Source organism: Protobothrops mucrosquamatus, unplaced genomic scaffold, assembly GCF_001527695.2.
Source record: "Protobothrops mucrosquamatus isolate PMUCROS unplaced genomic scaffold, P.Mucros_1.0 scaffold2111, whole genome shotgun sequence".
NCBI classification, from domain to species: Eukaryota; Metazoa; Chordata; class Lepidosauria; order Squamata; family Viperidae; genus Protobothrops; species Protobothrops mucrosquamatus.
In genome coordinates, this window is record NW_015388212.1 from 107,987 (window position 1) to 129,860 (window position 21,874).

General features: G+C 36.8%; 1 protein-coding gene across 1 annotated transcript in view; it reads left to right on the top strand.

The window, feature by feature from the left end:
* The window catches only part of PDGFD (platelet derived growth factor D), a 128,698-nt gene that overhangs the window by 99,183 nt on the left and 7,641 nt on the right, over nt 1-21,874 (top strand). Inside the window, exons 4-5 of the mRNA XM_015824090.1 lie at nt 1,411-1,470; nt 5,187-5,385. Of these exons, the coding sequence (XP_015679576.1) occupies nt 1,411-1,470; nt 5,187-5,385 (259 nt within the window). The remainder of the gene's footprint in view (nt 1-1,410; nt 1,471-5,186; nt 5,386-21,874) is intronic.

Below are 21,874 nucleotides of genomic sequence, written 5' to 3' on the forward strand. Positions count from 1 at the left end.
TGGCAGATCAGCTTTTGCTCCAAATGATGAAAATGTTGTGCAGTTGCATGGTACCATGGCAACACTGGTTTTCAAGGCAACAATGATGATTGCAAAGGGACTTATTTATTTATTGCCACTGTGTTGTGTAAGCAGAAGCTACACTCTCTGGGAAAAAATGGGATATTTAAGGGGCAATTCAAGTGCAACACTGGGGAGAGGCAGTATGGGAGGAAAAAATCAAATTATCCCATAACTTTTCAGCATGAGGCCAAGGAAAAGAAGCACTTCAATTTGTTTTATGCATAGAGTAGAATATAGTATAAGGATAACAGTTTTCTGTGATACAAGAAAGGACAACATCATTTGAGATTACATAAGATATTATAGAACTAAACAAAAAAAAAATCCTGGGAAATTCTGAGAGTTGGAACCCACATATCTTAAAATTGCTGAGGTTAAGAAACACTCCTCTATACTAAGATAATAGATCAGTGAGAGAATTGTGTGAATTGGCAATACTTGATGTGAAGGGAAAAGAAATCAACTTCAATACTTTGCTAGCAGATTGAAAGAAAACAACCATTAACCTAACAGTTATGGATATGTAATGGATCATTTTGCTGTTCGGTAGAAAAATGAGTTGTAATATAGATTCTACCTTTGGATTTTACAGAAGCTGTAGCTTTTGAAAATAGCAATAATGCTGTTTCCTTTTCTTCCTTCTTTGTTCTTTTTCTCTGATTTCTTTCTCTTTTGTTCTTTTTTCTCCCTTTTTTCCTTCTCTCAGATTGACTGGTTCTTTCCCACCATCATAATCTTCCTTCTTCTATTGTCTGGCATATTCAGAGTTCTTTTGTCTACTTTAAATTTATGCCTGTTTCCACTCAATTGGCTTAGCCATTTGGGCATCCCCGTGAACTGCTGTTTAGCTGTCCTGTCTCAAGCACCAGAAACACCTTTGTCTATTTCTGCCTTAGTCAAAGAGAATGTTATTTTTCTCTTTTGTCTGAGGGGCTGCTCCTGTGCTTTTAATAATAGCTTAACGCATCCAGATTCAGTACGTGCAGCTGCTGTTAGGCAATGACTCCTGTCAGAGGAACAAAGATGACAAATATAGACTTTCCTATTTTGGTGCAATACTCTAAGCCGAGCCACATAATTTTCTACTCAAAATTAGCCTTTTTAAAGAGCTACTTGTATTTATGCACTTTTTTTGGGTATAAAAATGAGGTATGTTGTCTAGGTTTGCCTTACTGGAAGATAAAATGCCTGAATTTATTCCTAACACAAACTAAGAGTGATGATCAGTAAGGGTATATGAAGGGTGGATCAGCTGTGTAATTGATGCTTTCAGAAAAGAAAAAAAAAATACCTACATGACATTATTTTTTGTGTATTTGTGTATGTGTGTTTCTCTTTGGCCTTCAGGATGATCTTCAGCCTGTTGCATCTGAAACCAACTGGGAATCAGTCACAAGCCCTGTGTTGGTAAATAATGTGTTAATTTTTATTTTTATTTTTTGAAAAGAGGAAGAAGTAACTGGAACTCAGTTGAGAACCACAGCAAGGAGATAAATTGGATTTAAACATTCTGCTAAGCTATTATACAATTTGTTTTATTTTGGCTTAGTGCATTATGAGAATTGAAATGATTACAGCTTGTTCAGCAAACCAGTGTTAGGCACTTAATGTGATGTATCAAACAGATCGCTATAATGCTGGCAGTGTTACTAGCAGAGACGTTTCTACTAGTAATACTGCTTTGGGGTTTGTTGATAGTAATGAAATCTGGCTTACATTTTTCAATGAATCAGTCAATCATCAATTTCTCCACCATTTCAGTCAAAAGTTTTTTTTTCTGGCAATATCCTGATTATTCAGAATAGATATTAGTTATTTGATTTGGCTCCCTTGGAAACATAGCATTACAGAGCATGATATGACAAGAATGAGATTATGTAGTCAGCTTTGCATGAAGAAAGTCCCAGATGCCATCGTTAGCGTTCCCAGTTTAAACAGATAAATAAAAGGTATTGATCAGATGTAGGGAACCAGTGCTATTCAGAATAAATCAGGCTTCTTCAAACTTGGTACCCATCAAGTATCTTAAGAACTGTAGTTCCCAAAATTCTTACACATCATGGAGACCATCTGGAGACTAGGGAAAGCCACAAAAGTTTTAAGTGTGTGTAGATGGATAAATAGGCTAATCTGGATAAACTGCTGTGTATTTGCTGCAGGTTCTCAAATGAACCTCACACTTCTTACTTGCCTCTAAGACACAAGGAAAAGATGAGTTTCATGTCCAAATTTTCATTATTAATGATGCTCAGGAAATCATTTGTTACTGGCTTGGATGTTATTACAGAACAATAGAGGGCATCAATAATCTGTGTAAGAATTAAAGCTTGTCATGATTCAAAAATGATTCAGAAGAACGTAGAAGCCTGCAATGCAGCAAGGTAGAAGCACCATTCTTCAGAGTTCAGCCTGAAAACAGACATCGTTGATTTTAGGCATGGGTCTTCAAACTTGGCCCTTTTATGACTTGTGGACTTCAACTCCCAGAATTCCTCAGCCAGACACGCTGGCTGAGGAATTCTGGGAGTTGAAGTCCACAAGTCATAAAAGGGCCAAGTTTGAAGACCCTTGATTTAAGGACTCAGCTGTTTAAATCAGCCATATTGGAAAAGACTGGAAAAAGATACTGCAAGTTTAAAGAGATGCTGCAATTTGTTCTCCTCTGCAGTTTGAAACACTCCTTCTGAATCATTTCCAAAGCATGAATATCCCTGCAAGCTATCTTCAGGAATGTACACTTAATCTGTTCATTTATTGAACAAACTGCAATGGGTTTTTTAAAAAAAAATACTTTCTAATTCCAGCATTAGAGTTCATTTATACATTGGGTAACTACAAAACATCATTTTTGTTTGACATTTGTTTAAAATGAGCCACTAGTATTTCTTCCCAAGTCAATCAATTGTTGAATGGAAAGAATGAGATTTGTAATCCAACAAGTCTTACTCTTGGTCTGTTAAATAATTTTTCTTTGGCTTATCCTTGAGATACAGTGCTTAGGCCATAGGGCACATGTAAATATTTTTTAAAATTGTTCATACTGTCAGCAAAAAAAAAAAAAGTCAAACTTGTTATTTTATCCTTAGCCACTAGATTTTCATAAGAATCTGCTATTTAGTTGTTTTAGAGCATGAGATTGTTCTCCTGACTTGTCCCCACCTTACCTCTGTATCAAGAAAATAAAACTTCCTTTTTCTATATGGACATTGTGTTTTGAAAAATCTATTTTTACAAATGCCAGGATTTTGTACAAAAGGAAAGTAATACTGTTCTTTGCTCACCTTGATGTCTTCAAATTTCTCTCTGGTCCATTATCTCAACTCATCTCACCTCTATCTCAACTGCAGCAATAAAAATCAGGCACATTGCACTTCATGACCACAAAACGTGTCTCCTTACAATTCCTGTTCCAACATTCTTTTTCACATCTACCATAACTTTTTCTTAAAATACCTCTTAACTTCTCCTTATTTTTTTAAAACCCTTGCAAAACATGTGTCTTGGACATTCACTCCATTTGATCCATCTATGTTAGAGTCTTTTTTACCCTCTGACAATCATATTTTTTTTCCTTTCTGATCCTTATGCTTGGAATTATTCTTGAGAATGTTTCCAGAAGACCATTTCTTCTATAAATTCTTCTTCAAAGCCCACTTTTTGGTAAAGGTTGAGTGATCTCCCATTTCCTACATGTCATTGTAACTAAATATTAGAATTGAAAAGCTCCACAGCATGTCCTTTTTTCTTTCCTTCCATTCCTCCCCTTCTTCATTATTTTCTTTTTTATATATACAGGCGCTATTCTGATTATATACTCTTCATTACCAAGATCTAAACAAAACCCAATAAATAAAACCAGTTACAGTAGCTATGAAAAGGGTATTTAGAAATCAGGACCAGTTATTGCTTCAGTGATGGACAATGTTTGGGATCTGCAGCTTAGCCTCCCAACCTTTTCATGAGTCACAGGAAGCTATTTGGTAACATGCTGTCACAACAAAGGGTGGAACTGAACATTTTAAACTTCTTTTAGGGGCTGGGAGTGTGAAGAATAGCAAGAGACTGCTGGGAGGCAAATTGCTCAAACATGACAAACTCTAAAATTGTTTTGTGGTCAAAATCAGGCCCTTTGGGAGATAAGCATGTGGGAAGTAGCAGTTGCCTCTAAGAGGCTTCATGCTTACCAGTCACTTAACTTTTCAATAAAAAAACAAACAAAAAAGTCATGGCTAAGTTGGGTCCCTTTTATCACAAGATTCTATGAACATAATCTTGGGATGCTGGGGTTTTTAAGCAGATCACAGGTTGGTCATCCTTATTATCTGCCTTTATCAACTACTGTCCTGTCCCTTGATCTTCCCAGCCTCTATGCATTCGGCTGGGAGATTTATACTTGTTCTGTATAGCCAGAGGAGAAGCTGTACTGGCATTTGTTGTATTTCAAGCAAAGTATGTATCTTAGCAAGAACCTGATTTATTTGAGAGCTGTGATTTGCATCAAGCAAATGTAAGTCAAATTTCATCCCAGAACTTCTCACTAAGATTGAGAAGAACAAGCATCATTCTTTGTACACTTTAAAAGGTAAAGGTTTCCCCTTTCCAGTCGAGTCCAACTTTAGGGGGCAGTGTTCATCTCCGTTTCTTAGCTGAGGGAGTCAGTGTTGCCCAAAGACCCTTTCTGTGGTCATGGGGCCAGCCTGACTATACACCAAAGGCACACAGAATGCTGTTACCTTCCCACCGATGTGGTACCTATTTATCTACTCGCATTTTCATGCTTTCAAACTGCTAGGTGGGCACCAGCTGGGGCAAGTAATGGAAGCTCACCCCTCACCTGGGCTGTCAGCTTTCCAGCTGACAAGTTCAACGTCTTTAGCCACTGAGCCACCACACCCCCTTTGAACACTTTAGCCCCACACAATGATGGGTGTATTATTATATATAAATGGTGTTTTTTTTAATAAAGACATAAACCTAGGGAACACAAGGTTTGTTTTCAGTAATATTTAGTTCCAGTCATGTTATAATTCGTTGTTGCTGTTAAATCTGGAAAGGGTAGTTTTGATTTCTTTGTTCTTTTCTACATGATGTTCAAAGTACACTGCTCTGTATGTCATTCTTAGGGCATTTCCTATCGCTCTCCATCAGTGACTGACCCCACTCTTACTGTGGAAGCCCTAGATCAAACCATTGCTGGGTTTGATACTGTGGAGGAATTGCTCAAGCACTTTAATCCAGAAACGTGGCAAGAAGATCTTGATCACCTGTACACAGAGAGCGCTCCACCTCGAGGCAGAAGTTTCTATGAGAGGAAGTCGAAAGGTAAGAAGCAAAAATGGTTGGATGGATGCACAGCAGAATAAGATGTTCACTACGATATTAGTTTTGTGACCGACGTGGTTAAAATCCTCAGTGGGATGCTGTAAAATTTTAGCAACTATGCATAAGTCCATACTTTGTTCGGTGAGAATTAAAATTCTTAACAACCAGTCTACACAATGAATGTTGGAGAGATATTTGCAGCCTATAAAAGCCACCTGCTCTTACAGGTGCTGGTGCCAGATGTTCTTCTAAGTGTAGTGTGATTTTTTATTTTTAAAAAAGTGATTATCTCCCTCTTATACTGCAGCAAGATAATTAAGATGGTTGCAGAGGACAAGAGTAGGTAGATATACTACTGGTAATTAGGACATCCATGTCTTATATGCAGCAACTGGCTTTAACATAAAGCCCTAAAGCATTTGTTCACTAGAAAAAGGGTTAGCGATGTCCAGATTTTATTAGATGAGCCCAAGGCAGCTGGATACCTCAGAGGACACTTTAGTCGGTTGAACAAACTAAAAAAAAATTATTCTGCCTGCAGCAAATACTTATTCCTTATTACAGTACTACATTGGTTTGAGAAATTCAACATCCAGTGTAATATACAGTATGCATTATTGTTCAGAGTGGTAACTTCTATGATTCTTGATGCATTGTGAGTTGTCTTTTCACCATTTTGATTGAGAGTGCATGCATGTGCACACATATACATGCATGCATGTCTACGTACATACTGCATGTGTGTGTTTATATGTAAGTATAAAAGTCACAATACACACCTCTATTTTCTGGAGGGCACGTGTGTCTGTATGTGTGTCTCTGTTTCTTAATGGCAAACTCATTTTCCAAATGCCTATGTGGCCAAAAACCTGCTACCTATGCCAAAAAAAAGGGAATGCCAGCAAGCTTTGGAGGACTTAAGGTTTGAAAAAAGAATGTAAAGAGGTCTGAACACACTGTATATGTTCATCATATGTGGTAGATATGATTGGTTGATTTTACCTGCAATTTCTATCTATCTTTGAACACTATCCAATCATATGGAAAACTTGAAAATTCATAAAGTTATAATGTTGATATTATTATATTCATTACATTATATTACATTACATTACGTTACGTTACGTTACATTATGTTACGTTACGTTACGTTACGTTACGTTACGTTACGTTATGTTATGTTACAAGTCTATGGAGATTCTCAGTCATCCAGTTTATGGTTGTCCCAAAGGTGCTTTTTCAAAAGGCAACTGGACTTTGTTTTTCCTTGAATACATTTCGCTTCTCATCCAAGAAGCTTCTTCAGTTGTGACTGAATGGTGGAGGATGGAAGGATTTATATCCCTTGCAGTCATCTGGTCATTAGCACTCTTTCTGAGAGCTGTTGAGGCCACTTGGAGGTTTATCTGTGCTCTCAGGGTCACCTGAATATTGCAAATGGGTGTGGAATCTTCTTGGAAAGCTTGGTACATTACATTAAATTACATTACATTACATTACGCTATCATAGGCTGCCCAATGCCCAACAACCTGGCCAGAAAAAGCAACAACCTCTTCAACGGGGCATGTCCTTTACTCTGATTTAAAGCTTAAGAAAATAGCCAGGTCTTTAAGAGTTTCCTGAATGTCATTAGGGTGAGAGTGATACAGATCTCTGGAGGAATGTCATTCCAAAAAACAGATATTGTGACAGACAAGGCTTTCTTCCTTGATCCCACAAGATGACATTGCATCAGTGTTGTTGATATTCACATTGCACCTGTGTTGGAAACACCGAGGGGCTTCTGGATTGAAAGCATTAGCCGGTGATGTCACCATTGCCCAAGGGACATCTAGTTGGGGATTCCTTTCATGTCCCCCCCAGCAGAAGCTGGAGCAAAGGTGATACTGCTTCCACTCTGTCTGACCACACTGCATGTAGTATGCATAGGCATTAACAATTGGATACAGGTAGTCTCTCAAATAACATGCCATATGCCATGAAGGGCTTTATAGATGATGAACAGTTTGGGTAGTATATGGGTAACCTGTGCCTTGAATTGCCCCTGGAAAGCAACTGGAAGCTAGTACTGCCTCCATAGCAATGGTGTTACTCGGATGAAACATGGGTATCAAAACTGCATGCCACTGCATACTGAACCCGTTGCAGCTTTTGGAAGGTCTTCAAGGGTGGCCCCATGTAGAGCATATTGCAGAAATAGAAATGAGGTGACAAAGGTATGTGTGACTGTGAGCAAGGCCTCCCAATCTTTTCATCTAAGTCATTAATAAAAATGTGTAAAAATACAGGGCCAAAATCTAAAACCACTCAGCATCTAACTCAAATTTGATGAGGAAAACTGATGAACATGCCGAATATTATTTTTATTTCAGCCAATTATCCATTTAATTGTTGTGTCATTGAACCAGTACTTAACTAGCCTGCTAATCAGAATATCATGATGTATTTGGTTTGGTTGAAATCAGAGTACATTATGTCTGTAACATTTCCACACTCTACTAATTGTGATTGTCATTATAACCCAATCATGAAAATGAGGTAATCTTAGTGTGGCAAGATTCATTTTTCACAAATCTATCCTGAATTCTGTTAATTACCATCTTACTTTTAAAATGATTTACAGCCTAATAGAGTTGGAAGGGACCTTGGAGGTCTCCTAGTCCAACCCACTGCTCAGGCAGAAGACTGAGCATACCATTTCAGGCAAATGGCTATCCAGTCTCTTCTTAAAAACTTCCAGTGTTGGAGCACCCACAACTTCTGAAGGCAAGCCATTCCACTGATTAATTGTTCTCACTATTAGGAAATTTCTCCTTAACTGTAGGTTGGTTCTCTCCTTGATTAATTTCCATTCATTGTTTCTTGTCTTGCCTTCTGGTGCTTTGGAAAATAAGTTGACCCTCTCTTCTTAGAGAACAAATAATAAGAAGATTATTTTTATTTAATAAGACATGGTGGCACAGTGCTTAGAATGCAGTACTTCTGTTGACTACCAGCTGACTGTAATTTGGCAGTTTGATTCTCGCTGGCTTAAGGTTGACTCAGCTTTCCATCCTTCTGAGGTCAGTAAAATGAGGACCCAGATTATTGGGGGCAATATGCTGATTCTGTATACCACTTAGAGAGGGCTGTAAAGCACTGTGAAGCAGTATATAAGTCTAAGTGCTATTGATATTGCTAATAATAATGAATATATAAGAACAAATGCTTACAGGTCTGTCTCTTTATACACTGGTTGAGAATTTTCAGACCAGCCTGGTCTGCAGTTCCCTAGACACTCATTTTCTCATTTTTTTTTTTTTTAAAAAGATTGCAACAATATTAGCTCTCCTTCAGTCATCTGGCACTTTCTCAGTTCTCTCAGATTTCCCCAAAGATAATATATAAGGGTTTAACATGACCATCAACTAGTTCCTTTCCTACCTTACAGTAGGCCCTGGAGATTTAAGGTCATTCCGAGTAAATAGGTCTTTCCTCATGTTTCTATCAAAGTGAAGCTTATTCATGCATTCAGTATGATAAGTAGTTGCCTCTGAGGGATTTTTAGACATATGTAAGTCACACAGTGTGGCAGTCTGACTTTTCAAGGCTAGAAAAATATCCCCAGCTATACAACATGTTCTTGAATTGAGAAAGGGGAAGAACAATGTTGACATAGTAGTCAAAACAAATCTGTTGTATTTATTGTTTTTCATATCTCCACAAAGAACCAACAGGAAGATATAAGCAAAAGAAAATAGGGATGGGGAACCTTTTGTGGGTTGATGAATTTTTTTTTAAAAAATCAAGATATAGGAAGGGTTCAGATGAAGGCATCAGAAAAAACTACGATCATATAATATAACGCATGTATGAAAATGAATCATTATAGGTCAAACATCAGAAACAGAATATTCAGATTATCTTAAGTGAAGTACTATCAACGGAATCAGTTTATCCTTTTAGATGCCAATTAGGATGCATTGGAGAACTGAGAAGAAAGAAAAACATTCATATGATTGTACCATTGTACACTTGACAATGAGAACAATTAACCAGTGGAACGTTTTGCCTTCAGAAGTTGCGGGTGCTCCATCACTGGAGATTTTTAAGAAGAGAATGGACAGCCACTTGTCTGGAATGGTATAGGATTTCCTGCTTATGCAGGGGGTTGGACTAGAAGACCTCCAAGGTCCCTTCCAACTCTGTTATTCTGTTATTCTGATTGTAAGAACAAGCCTACTTATAAGGAAAAGATGCTTTCAGAAAGGAAAAGTGTACATGTGATTAAATGTACACTCAAACCAGTAGGATTTGAATGCATCGACTTTTAGACTTCACTCCTAAAGATTCATTCATCCTTAGAGAAACATACTTTTCATTCTGTAGATTATATTATGCCACAGCACGCAAAACTTAACAAAATGCTATTGAAGGAATAATTGAGTCAGTTGGGGCACTGTTGATGTAAGATTAGCACACTATGAAAGATTTACAGGTTAAACAAATTTGCTGCTGCCACTGGGTTATGCTTTTTAAAACAAGGGTTAGGAAAATAAAGGAATATCACACTGTAGTGTTTTTCCAACACACACTGTGACAATGGAACAAGTTACACGCTGAACATTAAGCCTTCCTGTGAATCCCCAGTGTTCTGAACCATCTCATCTATTTGTCATTAATATCTTTCCCCAGTCTAAACCAAAATCAGACAAAGGAATCTGATGTCTTCCAGATTGACAAGGCAATGTCAGCAAGTAACTAGAATCCTCTGTGTATTTATCTTTGAAGGGTTCTGGGCCATCTGCCAATAAGCCAAATTATTTTGAATGCTGAATGCAAAATACATTTTTTGCTGCTTGCTTGCAGCAAATGTGTCTCCTTTCTTATATGTAGTTAGTAGTCCTCACTCCAAGACAGCTGTTTTAAAATGATTTATATATGCATTTGCATAGATTTAAAGAATGCCAGATTCCAAATGAATGCTTAATTTAAAAAAAGGTAGAATGATTAAAAGAAACAGAAAGATATGCATCCAAAAAGACCATACCAGACAAAATCTTCACCCATTATCCATCCCTGGGTAGATCTGGATATATAGGTATGTTTTCAGTGCCTTCCTGGGCATTATCAGGGTAGAAGCCATTCGGATCTCCAGAGTGATGCAGTTCCAGAGGACAGGCACTGTGACAGAGAAGGCATGTTTCTGACAGATGGTTTTGTTCAATGGAGAGAACCTAGAATGCACATTTACCCAAAGCTCAGTCAGGCAAGTAGAAATAGTCAGAGATAGATGGTTCCTCCAATAATCAGGTACTTTCCCATGAAGGGTTTTATGCATAATAACTACCACTTTGAATTGCATCCAGAATCCTGGCAACCTATACAGCTCACAAAACAGGTGTCACATGGTCATACCATTTCTCAATATTCTAGCCATTCACTTGAATATGAGCCAGCAGTGTGCAGCAGCAGCCAAAAAAGCTAATACAATCCTGGGTTGTATAAACAGAGGCATAGAATCAAGATCACACGGAGTATTAGTACCTCTTTATACAACTCGAGTAAGACCACACCTGGAATACTGCAACCAATTTTGGTCACCATACTACAAAAAAGATGTTGAGAGTTTGGAAAAAATTCAGAGAAGAGCAACAAAGATTATTAGGGGGCTGGAGGCTAAAACATATAAAGAACGGTTGCGGGAATTGGGTATGTCTAGTTTAACGAAGAGAAGGACGAGGGGGGACATGATAGCAGTGTTCCAGTATCTGAGGGGGCTGCCAAATGGCAGAGGAGGTCAGGTTGTTCACCAGAGTACCAGAGGGAAGGACGAGAAACAATCAAGGAGAGAAGCAACTTGGAATTAAGGAGAAATTTCCTGACAGTGAGGATAATCAACCAGTGCAACAGCTTACCCCCAGAAATCATGAGCACTCCATCACTGGAGATTTTTAAGAAGAGACTAGACAATCACCTATCTGAGATAGTATAGGTTTTCCAAGGCTAGACAAATGAGGACTAAAATAAGCCATGACTTAGCTGAATTGTGAAATTGGTCTATCTGAGCTCCATATGTTCTTATACTGTATTTTGGTTGTTCCTGATCCTGGATGCTTGCTTGCTTAATAATAATAATAATAATAAATAAACTTGGAAGGGACCTTGGAGGTCATCGAGTCCAACCCCCTGCTCAGCCAGGAAACCCAACACCATTTCGGACAAATGGTTGTTCAGTCTCTTCTTAAAAACTTCCAGTGTTGGAGCATTCACCGCTTCTGGAGGCAGGTTGTTCCACTGGTTAATTGTTCTGTCAGGAAGTTTCTCCTTAGTTCTAGGTTGTTTCTCTCTTTGGTTAGTTTCCATCCATTGCTTCTTGACCTGCCTTCAGGCGCCTTGGAGAATAGCTTGACTCCCTCTTCTTTGTGGCAGCCCCTGAGATTTTGGAACATTGCTATCATGTCCCCCCTCGTCCTTCTCTTCGTTAAACTAGACATACCCAATTCCAGCAACTGTTCTTTATATGTTTTAGCCTCCAGTCCCCTAATCATCTTTGTTGCTCTTCTCTGTACACTTTCTAGAGTCTCAGCATCTTTTTTACATCGTGGTGACCAAAACTGGATACAGTATTCCAAGTGTGGCCTTACCAAGGCATTGTAAAGTGGCATTAATACTTCACATGATCTTGATTCTATCCCTCTGTTAATGCAACCCAGCACTGTGTTGGCTTTTTTGGCAGCTGCAGCACACTGCTGGATCATATTTAAGTGATTGTCCACTAGGACTCCGAGATCCCTCTCACAGTTACTACTATTGAGCAAGGTACCCCCTATACTATACCTGTACATTTGGTTTTTCTTGCCTAAATGTAGAACCTTACTTTTTTCACCATTGAATTTCATTTTGTTAGATAGCGCCCAGTGTTCAAGTCTGTCCAGATCCTCCTATATCCTAAGCCTGTCTTCTAGAGTGTTGGCTATTCCTACCAGCTTGGTGTCGTCTGCAAATTTGATGAGTTCCCCATCTATCCCCTCGTCCAAATCGTTGATGAAGATGTTGAAGAGCACTGGGCCTAGAACAGAGCCCTGGGGCACCCCACTACAAACTTCCCTCCATATAGATGCGGTTCCATTGAGGACCACATGCTGAGTACAGCCAGTCAGCCAGCTACGAATCCATCTGGTGGTAATGCTATCTAACCCACATTTTTCTATCTTATTGAGCAGTAGGTTGTGATCTACTTTATCAAATGCCTTACTGAAGTCCAAGTAAATTATATCCACAGCATTCCTCTGATCCACTAGTTTTGTCACTTGGTCAAAGAATGCAATAAGGTTTGTCTGGCATGATCTGTTTTTGACAAACCCATGTTGGCTTTTAGTAGTGATTTCTTTATCCTCATTTGTTATTTATCTTCTAATTCTAACTAGATTTATTGTCTGGGTCAGACAATCATTGATAAGCCGCCTGGGAAAGCCAAGGAAAATCATCAAAACTATTGAAAAATGAAAGTTAGAATATTTCGGACATGTGATGCAACACCCATAAAAATATGGCATACTCCATTTAATCCTCCAGGGAAAGATTGAAGGCAAACGAGGTCCAGACAGAAGAAGAACATCGTGGCTTCAAAATCTAAGGGACTGGTTGGACAAAACTCAGCAGCACTTTTTCATCTGGCTGCTGATAAAAACAGGATTGCCGACATGATTGCCAACATCCAATAACGGATATGGCACAAGAAGAAGAAGAAGCAAGTACCTCAGAAGTTCAGCAATAGGCACACTAAAACTAATTTTTCATCAAAGTATTCACTTATTTTCATGGAAACATTTCTCCAGTCCCAATATTCCACCTTCAACAAGTTCTACCTTATGCTAACTAAATTAAAACTCAAGATGAAAAATATGAGAATCTCTTATGTTAGTTGTGGTTAAAAAAAAAGAAGAGTTCAATTTAGGCTTGCTGATAGAGATAGCCTGTATTAAGTAATTGTGGAACAGCTCCTTCTGAGATCTGCCCACATTCTTCAAATGCAGGTGACATTTTTAATCAGGCACATTACCTAACTACTTCCATATATTTTATTTGTAGCTGTAGAGATGGACTATAATGGTTTACAGCATAATAATAAATGAAGAAGAGAACTGCCAAATGATTCTCTGGAAACAGTAGGTTACCACTATATAAAATTTACTCATCACACCTGTGAACTCTCCATTTACAAATTACTGCTGTGTGAATGTATGCCCACAGAAAGGTGAGATTGCTTATGTAGGTTTGCAGGGTGCAAACCAATAAATATGAGAGAGACAGACAGAGAGAGAGAGAGAGAGAGAGAGAGAGAGAGAATGAGAATTTCCCGTCACTACAAATTAACAGAAAATGTGAAGCTTGATATACACTAATTTATCTCGTAAGGCATAAACCCTTTCTTTAAAAAGAAAAAAAAAAACAGATAGGTGTTCTGTAAAGCCAGATTCATTCTTGGCTTAAATCCATGGATATCACACAAACGGACCCTTTGTGACAGCAGTAATTTCATTCTGCTGAGGCGAATTGACCTTCTTCCTTTGAGGTAATTGACATGCCAAGTTATATGAGCCATAGAATTCATTTCTTGTGAATGGTTGGCATTCCATTCAAAAGCCCAGGCTGCTGAATGGGTCTCTTTAAGACCCGACTTTTTTGCCAGAGAAGTTTCATCTTGAATGGCACTCCAATTGAAGGACCGTATAAACACTCCTATGTGTGTACCTACAGATACTTTACCTTTTCCAACTGACACTATGTAAACAAAACTGAGTATATGCTAAAAGAAAGAAAAAATTAATTTCATTCATGTGCTTTTAATAACTTCTTTTAAAATGTCTTGTTTGCAATTGCTTGGAAGTTACTGCTGTAATGTGTTTTCAGCTGCTTAATGAAATTATACATAACAGGCATTAGCACTTTTTCATTCAAAAGCTTTGAAGAACTTACAAGAACATTCTGTTTCATTCTAAGCCTTCAATGAAAAACTATATTCCCTTTATCTCTTCCTCTTCTTAAACTTAAAAAAATGTGAAGAAATGAATTTAATAGCTAGGAAGATTGGCTTACCCAGCAGTTTAGCTCTGTCTGTCCATTGTAGGTTTCCAAGCTTGCTGGAAAATCAGAATTTAGTTTGGCTTAGGTCACAAAGTTGGGGGGAGTGGGGAGGTGACTGAATTTCAGGAATTTGGGTTTCATCCCTCAACCCTTCTCTTGCTCTCAAATTCACTGATACCATAACTTCATTTTTCAAATAGAATATGTGGTGATTCTGTCTGGATCTGCAATCTTTTCTTCTCTATGGGCACCATTGTACATGTGCATGTCCATTCATATTTTAAAAAACCAACTCTTGCAAGATGCCAAATGACTTTCAAAATCTTATGGAAGTAATAGACATTTTCCTGCAAGGTCATAAGGCTTTGTGTGTATGTGACTGGGTGTTCACATCTGTGTATCTTCCATAAGATACTCCCTGAGGCTGGTCCCTTCTAGTCTTGTAGATTTTAACTTCCATAATTCCTAGCCAGTATTTCGAAATAGGAACTATGGGACTTGTAATCTAACAATTCCCTGTCTGGTGAATTACTCATAAAGGATAAAATCTCTCTTGGTGGGGTTGATGTTTATCCGATAATTGATTGATACAACATTTGCATTTGTTTTCAATGATTCCTGTAGCTTTTCAACATACTTAAAGAGCATTATTTTAAATATTTATTTTGAAACCGGATTTCATTGTTTTGCCTCTTAACTATTTTAAGGAGGTAATCCCTTCTCTCTTTCTCACTAATTTCATTTTAGAGCGGTAGTTCTTATACTCTTCTTTACCTTTGCAACTTGTCAGTTACCAGCATCTATAGCTTTTAAAACTGAGTTGGTGTTAGATATGCCCACAATTACTAACAGTGAAAAATTAATCTCTCATTAAAAAGCTTTTCTTCCTCATAAGTAGAATGAGCCAGAATGGCCAGACATGAAAGGCAGAGTATTTGAAGAATGACAGAGCATTAAATTTCACCTGTTAAGGGTAATAATAGTTTTCTATTCTTCCGCGTAAAATTGGAAGTGTCCTGGCGACGTTTCGACAAAGTCACATTCGTCATCTAGCAAACTGACACCCACCATAAAGATGTGGCACGACCACGACCACGAAGCCAAACTACAGCAATGAAGCTCACCATCTCAAATCCCCCTGCAACTCAGACTAACCTGAGCACAACAAAGCCCCCACCCAAACAGAACACTCCCCCATCCAATCAGAGCACAGCCAACCCCCCATCCAATCAGAGCACAGCGAAGCTCCTTAACCAATCAGAACACACCTCCACCCAATCAGAACACAGCCAAGCTCCCACCCAATCAGCTCAAACCCCACTGGCAGTTAAAAGGAAGAAACAGCTGCGATCGCACACTATTCCCAGAAGCATGAAGCTCAAGACACCAGCCTGGCGATGTTTCGACGAAGTCACATTCGTCATCTTCAGGCTGGTGTCTTGAGCTTCATGCTTCTGGGAATAGTGTGCGATCGCAGCTGTTTCTTCCTTTTAACTGCCAGTGGGGTTTGAGCTGATTGGGTGGGAGCTTGGCTGTGTTCTGATTGGGTGGAGGTGTGTTCTGATTGGTTAAGGAGCTTCGCTGTGCTCTGATATATATATATCTTTGTAGAGATAATGGCACTCTTGGGGAAATAGCAAACAAGGGACATATAAGGTATTATTAAACATTCATATATTTGATATGAGATTTAACTATTCTGATAGCTTGGGCATCCATTCCCACATGTAAAAGAATGCCTAAAAGTATTGAGAATTTTTACTTTTGAGATCTTGCATCAGATCACAAAAATGTAGTCTGGTCAGTGAGTTCTCTTTCAAGATTTTATGCAGAATCTTGTTTATAATCTCAGAAATATTATCCACAACAAATGACTGGATTCTATTGAGAACTGCTGATTTAGTACATAAGTTGTAATTTCATCTTTGGATCATTTAAAAGTCATCCTTAGCTATCACTACCATTTCCACCAGAAGTTTCCTGCATGCCATTAATAGAGAATTTGAAAACAGAAATCTAGAATCATTTCTTTAAACTAAAAGCAACATTGATTAAGTAACCATATTCCATACCAAACACTAATTCACTTACAAAGTAAAATTGTGAAATTCACTCTTTTTTTTACAAATAACTCAAGGAGGCAAATATACCCATACAGCTTTGTCCTCCTGTTTTTCCACAACAACGACAACAACCCTGTGAGGTGGGTTGGGCTGACAAAAAGTGACTGGCCCAAAATCACCAAGTTGCCTTTCATGGCTAAGGCAGGTCTGGAACTCGTGTTTCTTCAGTTTCTAGCCTGGTGTCTTAACCACTAGCCCAAACTAGCTCTTTTATATGAACTTTTTGTTGAAAGAAAAAAAAAATACTAAATAAGATGTTTTATGAATCTGGAGATTTAAAAGGGTCCAAGAAAATAAGAATAAAATGGAGAAAGATAAGAATAAGATAGCAATTAATAGAAAGAAGATTCAAAGTCATAATTCTATGTTTCCTTTCTTCCTTTTTCTTATTTTTTCATTTTATATGTTTATTGAATTGAAAAAAGTTATAAAAATTCTAATTGAATTACAACTCACTAAATATTGAGACATCCAATAAATACGAGAATCTTTTGTTGAATTAATCTTCTTTTAAATTCATAAGAATCACATTTAGTATTTTTTAAATAATCTTAGCCATTGACTTCTTAACATGTAGCATTCTGTTTATTTTAACTTTTCTCATTGAGTATTCCATTCGATAGAATCTGTGGAAATGTTTACCTGACAAGCAGAGATCCTTGAGAAATCAGATGGGTGCTGATTTCTTTATCAAATTAATCTGTAAATATGACATGTAGGTTTCCAGCAGAAATTGCAGTTCTGGTTTTCAATGCTACCATAAAGTTATATTAGCATATTCAAATACATTTTAACAACTTATTTATTTTGAGAGAAAATTGTGCTTTTGATGGGCATATAAATTAGGAGAGCCATTTTGGAGAAAATTGTCAAAATATTTTTCAGATGTAGCTTAAGCACATAGCTTCATCTTTCACTTTCTATCCATTTGTTGTCTTTTTTCCACTAATAGAGAAAAATAAAATTCAAAATGATTTTGAAAAGAACAAAATTTAACATAGAAACATAAATTGAAAGCTGTAATAGGAAGGAAAATAAATGGCGTAACTATGCTACTTGTGAAAAGGAAGTCTTCGAATCAATTGATTGAACATAAGTCAAGAATGTGATCTGGCTGCAAAAAAAGTAAATGTAATTTTAGGATATGAACCATAAATAATGTTCCCAAATTGTAGGGAGTAATGGTTTCCATTCTGCTTTGACAATCTCCCCCTTAAGAGTTGTGCTGAGTCCTGGGATGTGACAGAATCAGTTAAACTGCAAGAACTTCAGATGACAGTAAGGACAATTACGGAATGGAAATAAGTCCTGTGAACAGGAATTGAAGGAACTGGAAACATTTAACCTTGAGAAGACTAAAATGAAGAACACATGCTTTCTTCAAATACCTGAAGGTTAAGACTCCAGAAGACAGGATAGGCAATAAGTTACAGAAAGGTGGATTCTGATTGTTAGGGAGCAAAAACAAAAAACACTTCATAATAGGATGAGCAATAGACCAGTTGCCTGGAGAGTTGATAGATTCCTTTTCATTTAATACGTTAATGAAGAAGCTAGATGTCCCTAGTCTGGGAGGCTGGATTTTGGAATCCTCCCCTTATCCAGGGACTGGAATAAATTACCTAAGTTTTCCTTGTAACAGGTTAGAAGCAGTGTACTTTCAGGGAGCTTTTAAAGAAAGGTGTTGAATCATGCAGGCCAATTTATTCAAAGTTAATNTTTCCATAAAAGAAGCAGTTTTTTTATCAATTCGCCATCTCTCTTGAATTTGTCTATACACAAGCCAAGAAAAGTCTGGATACTTCCGTCTCAAAACATCTATTGATTTGAGGCACCATTCACCACTACCACTCAAATATAACAAATCTTTATAAGATGGTGCCTCCATAACCACAAATCTAGGTATAGTCAAAAAAATCTCTTCCTCTTCTTAAACTTAAAAAAATGTGAAGAAATGAATTTAATAGCTAGGAAGATTGGCTTACCCAGCAGTTTAGCTCTGTCTGTCCATTGTAGGTTTCCAAGCTTGCTGGAAAATCAGAATTTAGTTTGGCTTAGGTCACAAAGTTGGGGGGAGTGGGGGGGGTGACTGAATTTCAGGAATTTGTGTTTCATCCCTCAACCCTTCTCTTGCTCTCAAATTCACTGATACCATAACTTCATTTTTCAAATAGAATATGTGGTGATTCTGTCTGGATCTGCAATCTTTTCTTCTCTATGGGCACCATTGTACATTGCATGTCCATTCATGTTTTAAAAAAACCAACTCTTGCAAGATGCCAAATGACTTTCAAAATCTTATGGAAGTAATAGACATTTTCCTGCAAGGTCATAAGGCTTTGTGTGTATGTGACTGGGTGTTCACATCTGTGTCCCTTCTAGTGTTGTAGGTTTTAACTTCCATAATTCCTAGCCAGTATTTCGAAATAGGAACTATGGGACTTGTAATCTAACAATTCCCTGTTTAGTGAATTACTCATAAAGGATAAAATCTCTCTTGGTGGGGTTGATGTTTATCTGATAATTGATTGATACAACATTTGCATTTCTTTTCAATTACTCCTGTAGCTTTTCAACATACTTAAAGAGCATTATTTTAAATATTTATTTTGAAACCATTGTTTTCATTGTTTTGCCTCTAAATATTTTAAGGAGGTAATCCCTTCTCTCTTTCTCACTAATTTCATTTTAGAGCGGTAGTTCTTATACTCTTCTTTACCTTTGCAACTTGTCAGTTACCAGCACCTATAGCTTTTAAAATTGAGTTGGTGTTAGATATGCCCACAATTACTAACAGTGAAAAATTAATCTCTCATTAAAAAGCTTTTCTTCCTCATAAGTAGAATGAGCCAGAATGGCCAGACATGAAAGGCAGAGTATTTGAAGAATGACAGAGCATTAAATTTCACCTGTTAAGGGTAATAATAGTTTTCTATTCTCCTTCCTTTTTGCTATGCACACCAGACCTTGCTTTCAGCGTTGGGGAAATAGCAAACAAGGGACATATAAGGTATTCTTAAACATTCATATATTTGATATGAAATTTAACTATTCTGATAGCTTGGGCATCCATTCCCACATGTAAAAGAATGCCTAAAAGTATTGAGAATTTTTACTTTTGAGATCTTGCATCAGATCACAAAAATGTAGTCTGGCCAGTGAGTTCTCTTTCAAGATTTTATGCAGAATCTTGTTTATAATCTCAGAAATATTATCCACAACAAATGACTCGATGCTATTGAGAACTGCTGATTTAGTACATAAGTTGTAATTTCATCTTTGGATCATTTAAAAGTCATCCTTAGCTATCACTACCATTTCCACCAGAAGTTTCCTGCATGCCATTAATAGAGAATTTGAAAACAGAAATCTAGAATCATTTCTTTAAACTAAAAGCAACGTTGATTAAGTACGGTAACCATATTCCATACCAAACACTAATTCACTTACAAAGTAAAATTGTGAAATTCACTCAAAAAAATGAAAGAAGAAAAGAATAAGGACAAAATTATCAGTCTTTCTGTTACATGAATAGAAAGATAAATCTTAAATTCATGTTACCAGTCCAAAGTTTTAAGTATAGGGTATTGTTTTCTATTTCTAAGAATCTTTTTCCTACATCCATCCTTGGTAAATCCATGGTTCTTCACCTAATGATAAATTCCAAATTTTGAATATGTAACTCAGAATCACTTTTTCATTTTTACAACATTTCTCTTCTAAAAACCGTATTAGCAAAAATATGAATATTAAATTAAAAGCAGGATGATATTGAGGCAAGACCATGTCATATACATCATCATCACCATCACCATTTTACACTTCTGACATAGCTCTTTGCTTGGTGCACATTCATACAATGATGCAAAAGTTATTCCGGATTAATATTACAGTGAAACCAGAATTGTTTATATTGCATTTTATGGATGTGGAACTAGAAAAGAAAAAGGGGAAGCTGTTGCATATGGAAACTGTAGGAAGTTTCTTGTTCACACAGAGATGGAAGAATAATGAAATTTGCACAGTAAAAGGTTGGATTATAAAATTCATGGAACTTGCAAAAATGGTGAAGCTGACCAGTTTTTCCAGAGGAAAAAAAATAAAGATGGAAACTTTATTTATATCCTGCCTTTCTTCTTCTTTTTTTTACAAATAATTCAAGGAGGCAAATATACCCATACAGCTTTGTCCTCCTGTTTTTCCACAACAACGACAACAACCCTGTGAGGTGGGTTGGGCTGACAAAAAGTGACTGGCCCAAAATCACCAAGTTGCCTTTCATGGCTAAGGCAGGTCTGGAACTCGTGTTTCTTCAGTTTCTAGCCTGGTGTCTTAACCACTAGCCCAAACTAGCTCTTTTATATGAACTTTTTGTTGAAAGAAAAAAAAATACTAAATAAGATGTTTTATGAATCTGGAGATTTAAAAGGGTCCAAGAAAATAAGAATAAAATGGAGAAAGATAAGAATAAGATAGCAATTAATAGAAAGAAGATTCAAAGTCATAATTCTATGTTTCCTTTCTTCCTTTTTCTTATTTTTTCATTTTATATGTTTATTGAATTGAAAAAAGTTATAAAAATTCTAATTGAATTACAACTCACTAAATATTGAGACATCCAATAAATACGAGAATCTTTTGTTGAATTAATCTTCTTTTAAATTCATAAGAATCACATTTAGTATTTTTTAAATAATCTTAGCCATTGACTTCTTAACATGTAGCATTCTGTTTATTTTAACTTTTCTCATTAAGTATTCCATTCGATAGAATCTGTGGAAATGTTTACCTGACAAGCAGAGATCCTTGAGAAATCAGATGGGTGCTGATTTCTTTATCAAATTAATCTGTAAAAATGACATGTAGGTTTCCAGCAGAAATTGCAGTTCTGGTTTTCAATGCTACCATAAAGTTATATTAGCATATTCAAATACATTTTAACAACTTATTTATTTTGAGAGAAAATTGTGCTTTTGATGGGCATATAAATTAGGAGAGCCATTTTGGAGAAAATTATCAAAATATTTTTCAGATGTAGCTTAAGCACATAGCTTCATCCTTCACTTTCTATCCATTTGTTGCCTTTTTTCCACTAATAGAGAAAAATAAAATTCAAAATGATTTTGAAAAAAACAAAATTTAACATAGAAACATAAATTGAAAGCTGTAATAGGAAGGAAAATAAATGGCATAACTATGCTACTTGTGAAAAGGAAGTCTTCGAATCAATTGATTGAACATAAGTCAAGAATGTGATCTGGCTGCAAAAAAAGTAAATGTAATTTTAGGATATGAA